This window comes from Gobio gobio (assembly GCF_949357685.1).
Source record: "Gobio gobio genome assembly, chromosome: 20".
Lineage (NCBI taxonomy): Eukaryota > Metazoa > Chordata > Actinopteri > Cypriniformes > Gobionidae > Gobio > Gobio gobio.
This window is the reverse complement of record NC_137113.1, coordinates 32,684,304-32,695,932: the sequence shown is the minus strand read 5'-3', so window position 1 is coordinate 32,695,932 and position 11,629 is coordinate 32,684,304. Positions and strand designations below refer to the sequence as shown.

The following is an 11,629-nucleotide window of genomic DNA, read 5'->3' as shown; positions in this document are numbered from 1 at the left end:
AAGCTCAAGCGTTTAAGGCTGGCTCTAGTGAAGAAATTAGGACAAAAGTATTATATTTTCTCTACTGTAGCTTTATGAATTAATCATTTTCACTTGTTTTACAGTGCATTTATTTTATAATATATGGCTATTACATTCATATGAATAATAATAATAAGAAGAATATAAAATTATTATTCTAATTGTTTGGCTTCCTTAAACACATCAGTATGAGCGCAATGTAGATTAAGATACTGAAAAGAGGGTTGAGTCATTTTTAAAGTACAAGCCAATTCGCCAACTATTCAATTTTTACACTGAACATGGGTTGGAGGCTTGGAACTCTTAATTTTCGAACTCTCAAAGTGCACCAGATTGATACATTTTACTTTTTAAAGTATTTCAGTAAATCAAAAACGGGGGACCCAGAGGGACCAATGTCCAACCACCATAATTTCAGTTAATCAGAAAGGTCACTTTTTCTAGATACTGTATTTTAAAGAGCACCTATTATGCATTTAAAATGTTCTAAATATTGTTTTAGAAGTCCCCAACAACAGTTTTGCATGCATGCAATGACAAAAAAGACTTTGGTTTTCTTATAATTAGCATTTATTTTTACCTGTTTTGACAGCGATTCTCAAATGATTCCTTTAGTGATTCACTTTTCAAAACCCTGCCTTTATGTGAGGCTAATCTGCGGTGATTGGTCCGATGACCCAGTCAGTTGTGATTGGTATAGTCTGTGCAGATATTTTCGGAAACGGAACGCCCATCAAAGTCTTATAGTGACAGTAATTTGTTAATATGTGTCAGGAGTTATGAATATGAAAACCACGTCGGTACCGTTTGATTGTAATGAGCCTCAGCTGATCTCATTCATAAAAAACCTCCTCACGAAGACTCGCTAGAAATCAACATCCCTCAGGGCTTTTAGTTTAAAAGTGTGCAGATGAGGAGACATTTTGATAGATTCTCATATGTCTGTGTCAAATTTCTAAACAGAGGAGTATTTTTTATTCAATACTTCCTCAAAATGCGCAGATGTAGCCTAATCATGAGCGATTGAGTCTTGTGTTGTTTTCAATTCATACTGGCAGCCGGAGGGCGCTCTGTGCACATGTAGTCCATATGGTACAGACAGACGAAGAAGAACCATGTGCCATAATAGAAGTCCATAATAAAAGCTTCCTGAGATCGCGAAACATGCAAATAGAGACATTTGACGACTAATAAACACTCAATCGCGACGATGTATGGTTTGTCTTCAAGTCACTTAGTCTTCAAATGCTCATCCTTGGGCAGATGAAAAAAGTTTGCTTTTGAGTCGCACTTCTGAACACAGCGTCTCGTCGCCATGATGTTTTCTAGTTTTCACTGGCGTCTTGGAGCGCAATAAGTGGGCGTATTGTATTCAAATAACTTGACAAGTTGACGTCATCTAGTCAGAGAAAAAGCTTCGGTCTTCTAATGATTCTTAAAATTGACTCAGAGTCGACTCTTACTTTTGAAAGAAAATAACTATATATACGGTACACTGTCATATTTCAAACTTTGCAGGATGTTTTTGTTCACTTAGATCTGTTACACACTACATGAAAGGTAAATTTAAAAATTCCATGATAGGTGCTCTTTAAAGATAATTGTTAAAGATAAAGGGTTTAAACAATGTTTTTTTAATGCGTGTTCAATGAACCATAAATTATTATGTGCACCTGTTGAACAGCCCTTAAGACACTAACAGTTTACAGATGGCATACAATTAAGGTCACAGTTCCAATTACTTAGGGCACTAAAGAGACCTTTTATTCTGAAAAACACCAGGAGAAAAATGCGCTGGGTTCTTGATCACCTGCGTGAACATGCCATAGTCCTGCTGCAGATGTGGTCGGAGCAATAAACTGCAATGTATGTAATGTAAGACAGTGCTACAGTGAGACAGGAAGGACAGCTGATCGTCCTTGCAGTGGCAAACTATGTGGCCCCCACCCCCACCCCATATTGTCCTCCGTGTTTATCTGCCCTGATCATATCCGTTGTTCTAATATCATGGTTATTATTTTTTCTTCTGCTGTTATTTTGTAAATGTGTGTACAAAGTTGTTCTTTCCTTCCCTTGCATTTAGTTTTTATTATTCCATACTCCTATTTTTAATTATGGTTATAAATGAATATCGCTGACTCTTTCTGTTTCTTGGGACATTGAATGCCCAAAACATCAGGTTCACATGGATGGCTGTTTCCTGACAGCATTGTTTTCAATGATTAGTAATATATTATTTTCAAAAGAAACCCCAAAATGTGTTTTTTCTTTAACAATTTTGTAAGCTATAATCACTATGCTATAGTAGTATGCTGACGCAGCTGTCAATGTTTCGTTTTTGTTCGTCTCGTTTTCTTTCATTACTGTGCCAGTAACAGACCTCAAGGAGATGGTGTTTATCCTCAAATCTGAGTGAAGAATCAGTTGCATGTGCTTTGATGGATCTAATTTGCTCACCAAAATCTTCACAACACTTTTGCTTCACCATGAATTGAAATGAAGGAAAAACAAATGCAGATTTGTCTTTTTTTTTCTTTTCTGAATGTGAAAATTTTAATTCAAGGTTGTGTACTTTGAAGAATTTGTGATCACTGGGTAGAGTATATTTCTTGCCAGACAGACAACAAAAGAAGTTTGCATGAACAGATTTCTGCATTTTGGAATTTTTAAAAACTGCAATATGTAATTACCCATTTACTAGTGAAGTATTTATAAAGTCTCTTCTAAAGTTCTAAAACCTGATGGCTGCATTAAGAGATTGTATATGCACAGTTGCTTGACATATGAACGCACACCTCCCCGCCTCCATAAAATAATTTTAAACCGGTAAAATACAAACATATGTTTCCCAGTTGATTAATCTGATCGCATGGATGGCAAATACATAACCTAACCTATTTGTATGATAAAATAATGTAGAGAGAGATTTCAGCTCTGTGCCTCAATTTTTGCAGTTTAACATGTTTTGCAAATGTTTTAAAAATAAACAACTCACATCTTTTGTTTGCATATGTAGCCTTCTGTATTCAGACTTTATGCACATCAAGGATGGTCAGGGAGTGGTTGTTTTTTAAAGATTATGTGGCAAGACCAACAAACTAATTTGTGACCAACAGCAGGAAAATGAAGGTTTTGACACTTTCTGAAGTCTTCCATACAGGAAAAACTTATAGTATACTGTGTATGAAGTCATTTACTGCAGTGCATCACTTCAAATAAAATAAAATGACACACACACATATATAGTATTACATATTTAGTAAAAGCATTTAAAAAAAAAATATATATAACATTTACATATGTAACATTCACTGAAATGTAATAATGACTTTTAAGTTTTTAGATTTTCAAACTTGCATGCCTTGAATGGATGGCCTTGATGGGAATCCTAAATGATATCACTTTGCAGTATGTACTGTGCACAAAATGCAAAATTGTTCCATTTATTACGTGAAGGTTGTTTTACATGTGCTAAACCAAAGAGATTATGTTTTGCTAGTTATCATGGGATTGTGGTTTTGCCGATTAGCATCCCTTAGACCCTGCTAATAAATCCTGTATGATGAGGGACATTTTTTTTTAAAATCATTTGACAGTCATCAAATCGTCAAAATTATGGCGCGTTCCAGGCAACCCGTAACCCATGTTTTTCCCAACCTTCTACCCGTGAAAGGGGACTGGAACGGCAGCCAAACCCGTGACTTCCCAGCCGTGAACTCGTACTAGATCGATGTAATGCTGCATTCCAGGCAGGTTTTTGAGCCCGTAAATTACAACTTCAAACCACGACTCACGACTTTGTAGTGTTCCAGGTAGGGATGGGCATATCGATATGAAATATCGATACTGATGTGAGCATCGAAAAGTATCGATACTCAAATAAAAATATACAGTGTTTTTTTTTTTTTTTTTGAAGATTTTTATTGCATACAATATAGGACTATTTTCCTGCTCATCTGAACCATGATCTGAAATTGATGATTTGTAGATTTCCATGGTTACCACTACAAGTAAACATATTTTAACCATGTGCAAACAAAAATATGATCTCATAAGTTGCAATTAAGGCATATTGAATGTTTAAATACCTTTCAATATAATGTGAAGTGGGTATCTTTACCCATTTTACTCTTAGTAATTTTAATAATTTAATAAATGTAATAATATAAAAGTTCAATTTAGAAGTATCGTATCGGTATCAATATCGGCGATACTGGCCTTGAAAGTATCAGTATCGTATCGAAAACAAAATAAGTGGTATGGCCCATCCCTAGTTCCAGGCAAAGTCACGCCAAACTGCCTGAGCGCAAGGAATTGTGTGGTAGTTAGATGTAAACAAAGCATGGCAGACCGTAAAAAGTACCGTATTATGCTCATTTACAAATTACAATAATTTCTATCACCAAAGGTGCTTACTCCTTGCTTATTTGAGGGAAACGGAGGAGAAAAACAGCGCAGACGGCAAGAAAAGCTGTTATACCTTTTATTTTACGTTATTTGTATATTTGTTTCATAAACACTGCATCCGTAGGGGGCTGCCATTGTTGCTTCGCGGGCTATGTGACGTCAAAACTCGTAACTGGGAGAACATCAATCTAGTACACAGGTGGGAAGTCACGGGTTTGGCTGCCGTTCCAGTCCACTTTCACGGGTAGAAGGTTGGGAAAACACGGGTTACGGGTTGCCTGGAACGCGGCATGAGTTTTGACGTCACATAGCGCGCGAAGCAACAATGGCAGCCCCCTACGGATGCAGTGTTTATGAAACTAATATATAAATAACGTAAAATAAAAGGTATAACAGCTTTCCTTGCCGTCTGCGCTGTTTTTCTCCTCCATTTCCCTAAAATAAGCAAGGAGTAAAAACCTTTGGTGATAGAAATGATTGTAAATGAGCATCCACCCCGTACGGTCCGCCATGAACACTACAAAGTTGTGAGTCGTGGTTTGAAGTTGTAATTTACGGGCTCAAAAACCGGCCTGGAGCCGCGTTTCCACTGACCACAGGCTTGGCTAATAGCCTCAGACCTGTAGCAACGAGCCCAAAACCACGTGAATCAGTATGTGTACACAAATTCGATCACTGACAAGTAATATGACGATACTATAGGCACTGATGACTAATCTTTCAGTGGAATGACAATGTTCTTGTTGTACATCTCATTTGAGAGTCAGAATCATGGGGCCCTATTTTAACAATGTGAGCGCATGGTTTAAAGTGCATGGCGCATGTGCGCTTAGGGGGTGTCCGAATCCACTTTTGCACTTTTGACGCGCAGGCAGGCGCATGGTCCAAAAGGATTGTGCCTAGTCTCTTTGAGAGTAATGGGTGTGTTTTGAGTGTAACTTGCATTAAACCAATCAGAGACTCATCTCCAGTTGAAAGACTGAACACTTCTACAGAGAGGAATCCTTTTATTTTTAGTATTTAAAAATGTTTGTGCTGCTGCGCGTCCCTGTGTTTGTGATAAGCAGAGTGTAGCCTATGCATGTTGTGCACCCGCCTTTAGGCGCACATTACTAACGTACCTTTTAAATAACACAGAAATACTGTGCAGTCGTTTTCATCGCCTCAAAATAGCAACATGCCAACAATGCGCCTTAACAAACCTCTTTTTCAGTCCAGCACGCCCATGGACGAACAGATGGGTGCGAGTGCATCTGCTATTTAACCAACTGGACGTGAAAATGATAACTGTGTCGGGCTGAAACTAACAAAAAACACTTTTTGTATTAAAAACACCAGTTGTATTATAGGGCCTATGGTCTTCGCAATCAAAGGTGTCAGAACACCTGAAATGTAACCAAAACAAAAATCACATTGAAATCAATTTAATATATTTTCGTTAAACAATGTATATATATTTTTATTACTTAAAAAAAAGAGGATGCGTCCGAAATCACATACTCTCTTGAGTAGGTAGTTGTTTTGAATTAGTAATTACTTTACAACGCTAAAAAAAAAGTTCTATAAAGTATGAAAGAGTGTGGTACGGATGTAATCTGGACGTACTACATTCACCTATTTTAATTTGTCATTATCATGTGACCTATGAGGTCAGTTGCGTCGCTTCTTCACTGGCATTCACATTCCTCTCCGTGACCTCATAGGACAGTAAAGTGTCCATCGTATGCACAATTAAGAATCTTGCCGGAAGTACTTTTTGGGAGTAGCCTACTGTGAATTTGGACATACTTTTTTGCCACATACTGTTTTTCACCTTTTGCCTTTTAACTTTTTTTAAGGCAAATTAGTGCTATCTGGTGAGGAAAACATATGTAATGCCATGGTGTAACCACTAGATGCCTCTATAAAGTAAATTCCCTAGTTGTTTTTAGACATTACTTTTATTAGGTTGTGGATTTGGATTGGCAACAAATGATTAATCCAATGAAAATTAGACTAATCAGCAATTATTACAACGATTAATAGGCTTTGATCGATTGTTCAGCTTTTGCAATTAGTTAAAATATATATTTTAACTAATAAATCAATTCAGCTTTTGAAAATTGTCTTTTTATTGAACTTTGAGCCCACTGAATAGATCAAAGTTATTTGGGTTTTCTGTCTTTCTCAGAAGACATCAAAAAACAATTCGATTAAATATTGATTCATGTGGATATAAATCAGTTTTTCCTCAAAGAAAAAAATGTATACTGTAATCTATAGGCCTACAGGGAACCCAGATTTAGCTGATTATACTGGTTGGTATACAATTGCATTGTTTGCTCTAAGGAAGACGAAGATGATTCAACAATGTTTAATAGAGGATTCCAAGATAACAGCTAAAATGCTGTGCACAAAGGACAGACAATACTGCACACAGGGACAGAACATACGCAGGAACTAAATATATGGAGATGATTACCACAAATACAAAAGAGCTGTGATGACAATAGTGTCCATGGCGAACGATGAGTGGCAGGAATATGGAACAAAGGAACACGTGATGACTGCAAACCAAAACAAACTGAACATGACTGTGACAATAATGCAGTTTTTTTCTTCTTGTTTTTATGTGAGTAAAATTATGAATATGTAATATAGTGGATGTTTGTTGAATATTTGTTTGGTGTGTTGAATATTGAGTTTATGGTCAATGAATGGCATTTCTGAGGTAAATTTTTTTACGGTCTATGGGTAAATGTGATGTCTCATGTAGGCTAATCACTCAACGTAACTACATTTATTTTGGAATTTTGCAGTAAAACTTAGAGAACTCAAAAGCTGAAACTTGTTTCATGTCAAAAGTAACCTGCTCTTTTGGCGTGTTTTCAGTGTCCTCTTTGCCCTTGCCTATATTTCATAGCTTGAGAAAATGGACGTGTGGCGTGCGTGAGAACCGCATGAATCAGAATTCGATTGCATCTGGAAATTCTGCATTACAGTTGCGATACTATTGCGAGAACTATTATTTTTACAGTCAAACCTGAACATAGAGTGTAAATGTAATGTAGCAACAATGAACAGGAATGCTTTATCAGAACTTAATCCATCTGGGTCTGAGCTTATATCAACCTCTTATTGGAGTGTTCTGGATCAAGTTTGCCATATTGTTACAGACACCAGTTCAATGGTAATGTATATTATTTTAAAGGGGTCATGACATAAAATTAAATTAAGGGTCATGACATGAGAAATAAAGATTACAAGACCAAGCATTCGATCTGTGTCAGAGCGTCCACAAATTTTTCGACAGCGTTGTTATTTGGGCAGCCAGAGCAAATTGTGACCCTCTTGTCGGCGGCAGCCTGAAAGCACAATAATAATAATTTGATGAAGTGTTGGTGTCTCATAATTATTCATTAGAGTGAGTTTTCATATCCTATGAGAAGACACTGTCTCTTAATTATTCATGACACCACATGGTGCTTTCCAATGACAGAAACAGTGAGATCACGTAGTAGATGAGAGGCGTTCAAAGGTCGCAAGTGTTTGTTTTCGTGGGGTAAAATTTGCATGGCTTTCCTGGGCTGCTGCCTGGGCTAAACTTTCAACAACCGACACATCGAAACTTTGTGTGTAGCAAGCATTTTTCTTGAGAAGTGAATGTGTTTTACAATGATCCTTATAATAAAACCTTTTTAATGATCATGTTAACTGATAATATGATCTTACGTGTCAAAGGGTTTATCTAATATACACTATATTGCCAAAAGTTTTGGGACGCCTGCCTTTACACGCACTAATTCATTTTAATGTCATCCCATTCTTAATCCGTAGTGTTTAATATGGATGTGGCACACCCTTTGCACCTATAACAGCTTCAACTCTTCTGGGAAGGCTTTCCACAAGGTTTAGGAGTGTGTTTATGGGAATTTTTGAACATTATTTTAGAAGCGCATTTGTGTGGTCAGGCACTGATGTTGGACTGTAGGCCTGACTACCAGTCTCCGCTCTAATTTATCCCAAAGGTGTTCTTGAGGTCAGGACTCTGTGCAGGCCAGTCAAGTTCCTCCACAGCAAACTCGCTCATCCATGTCTTTATGGACCTTCATGTTGGAACAGGAAGGGGCCATTCCTAAACTGTTCCCACAAAGTTAGGTATGCTCCTGGTATGCTGAAGCATTAAGAGTTCTTTTCACTTTTCAACTAAGGGGCCAAGCCCAACCCCTGAAAAACAACCCACACCATAATCCCCCCACCACCAAACTTTACACTTGGGACAATGCAGTCAGGCAAGTACTGTTCTCCTGGCAACTGCCAAACCCAGACTCATCCATCGGATTGCCAGACAGAGAAGCGTGATTCGTCACTCCAGTGAGAGTCGGTATGGGCCACTGACAGATGACCCTCTTCCTCATCTAATCTAATCTCATCCATCCATCATTTGACTATGTACTTATCTATGTCATTAAGTGCAGTGTGCCATCAGAGAGAGCTTGGCCACATGCTCTTCTGATTGGCAGTGGGTTTTTTTTATGATTTTGTCACGTCGGGTGTGGAATCTTATCGTATTGTGGCTAGGGCACACTGTTACTCTTGGATCATTTTCATCAATAAATGTAAAATACAAAAATGTGTATAATATTTTTTAAATTGCATTCTCTTTATTGAATTATAGGACTGATCTGAACACATAAACAGACTCTATAGTGCCACTGTTTTTTATTTGTGAGAAAAGTGGACAGCGACAGCTTTAAGTAATATAGGCCGATTGTGACCACAATGTTTATTTTTCATATGCCATTAGAGATCATCAGTGTGCCACTTTTAGGAAAAATACCTATAAAAAAAACATTTGGTAACCTGATTTCAGAATAGACAGGTTTCACGACTTACAAAGGTGAGTCCCAAAACAATTAACAATCCCAAACAGAACACCTAAATATAGTTAATTTTGTCAGAGGTAAATGCTTTCATTACAGAATTTATTACCATGAAACTACTAGAATGAGAACTAAATCTAAAATCAAGACTAGACTAGAATCAAGCTGCTCTAATCCTCTTTTTATTTACATTTTCTCTTTCTCTATAAAAATCTTCATTGTCATATAGCCTAACAACAAAGATGTGTGCAATGTCTGCAGTATTGTCTTCTCTTAAGTACTTAGAAGTAGACATCAGTCCATAGACTGTGGAGATGCACTGACTGCTGCGGTCGGCTGAGCCAGCATGGAGAACCAGGACGACATGGCTGATTTAGCGACAGTCAAAGCTCCACCTACTGACTGACCTAAAATATAATAATAATAAATTAAAGCCAAGCAAGAAATAATTGCAGGAGCTACAAAACATGGTGCACAATAAATAAATTAAACTATTAAAGCAATAATACTAGTGCAATCAAATTAGTATGAGCCAAGATATAGTGCATCTGGAAAGCATCACATTCTAATACATTCAAAATCAAACAATTTAATTTTCCTTGTTTCAGCTATTTATTTCAGTGCACACAACAAACACATTGTACAGCACCTTGCGGAAGTATTTATTCTTTTTTTTCCTCATTTTGTGATGTTGCAACTTTGTTAAAATGCTTTAAATCATAATTTTGTTTTTCATATACACTCCATACCCCATAATGACAAAGCAAATACCAGATTTGTGATAACTTAGCAAATGTATTAAAAAACTAATATAATTACATTGCAAACTTTGATTGGAATTAACCTGCGACAAATTCAATCAATTGGACATGATTTGAAAACGACACACCTTTTAATTTGACATTTTGTTCTGTTTCCTTTAGTTCCTGTTTCTCCACTCTGTTTAGTTTTGGTTTCCATAGTTACTCATTACTTCCTTGTTAGTTTCCAGTTTTATCCATTACTTTCACCTGTATTTCGTTTAGTTTCTTTGTTTTCCCTGTGTTTATATAGTTTATATAGTAGTTTATGTGTTTTATTTATATATGTGTGCAGTCATGTTTTGTTGGATATATTGTGGATTAATAATAAAGACTGCTTATTGGTACATCTTCGTCTTTTTTGTGAGTGTATGCAATCTACGCTGATTTACAGGTCTAACAGCTGAAAATGCATATTTGAGAGCAAAAACTAAGCCAAAAGGTTAAAAAAACTGCATCTAGAGCTCATAGACAGGAATGTGTGAAGGCACTAATCTGAGGAAGGCTACAAAAAACATTTCTGCTGCATCGAAGAGAGCACAGTGGCCTCCATAATTCTTAATGGAAGAAATCAGGAACAACCAGTACTCTTCCTACAGTTGGCTGCCTGGCCAAACTGAACAATTGGGAAAGAAGGGCCTTGGCAAGAGAGGAAAGAACCTGATGGTCATTCTGGCTAGGGCTGCACGATTAAACCACTACCAGTATAGAGAAGTCTACAGAATTTTTTTTCTCAAGATTTCCAAATTATTGTCAGTAGATTTTTATCAAAATAATTTAATGTTATAGTCTCCCTGCATGCCACCCTGCAGTGTAACATAAAGTAAATGTTTTCTGTAAAATATAATGATAATAATAATAATATCATTATATATATTCTTATTTTATTTTATAGTGAAATAGTGTTATTACAATAGTAATATTTCTTATTTGTTTTTTAAATTTTTGTATTATATTAATAATCATGATAATCATAATTATTATTAGTCATATAAAAACAATATTTTTGGCCAAATTGTGCAGCCCTACAAACAAGCCCAAACCTGGTGTTCTATATATACACTGATCAGGCATAACATTATGACCTAATATTTCGTTGGTCCCCTTTTGCTACCAAAACAGCCCTGACCCGTCGAGGCATGGACTCCACTAGACCCCTGAAGGTGTGCTGTGGTATCTGACACCAAGATGTTAGCAGCAGATCCTTTAAGTCCTGTAAGTTGCGAGGTGGGGCCTCCATGATTCGGACTTGTTTATTCAGCATATCTCACAGATGCTCGGTTGGATTGAAATCTGGGGAATGGAGGCCAAGTCGACACCTTAAACTTCCTCAAACCATTCCTCAACCATTTTTGCTTTGTGGCAGGGCGCATTATCCTGCTGAAAGGCCACAGCCACCAGGGAATACTGTTTCCATGAAACAGGGGTCAGCCTGGGCACCCTGACTGGTCTGCGGCTATGCAGCCCCATACGCAACAAACTGCGATGCACTGTGTATACTGACAACCAGCATTAACTTCATCAGTAATTTGAGCTACA

At 37.0% G+C, this 11,629-nt stretch overlaps 1 protein-coding gene across 1 annotated transcript in view; it reads right to left on the bottom strand.

Annotated features, from left to right (window-relative positions):
• Positions 1–6,768: 6,768 nt before the first annotated feature.
• Positions 6,769–11,629, bottom strand: part of avl9 (AVL9 homolog (S. cerevisiase)) — an 81,343-nt gene continuing 76,482 nt past the window's right edge. Inside the window, exon 17 of the mRNA XM_079846262.1 lies at positions 6,769–9,697. Coding sequence (XP_079702388.1) covers positions 9,585–9,697 — 113 coding nt within the window. The 3' untranslated portion in view covers positions 6,769–9,584. The remainder of the gene's footprint in view (positions 9,698–11,629) is intronic.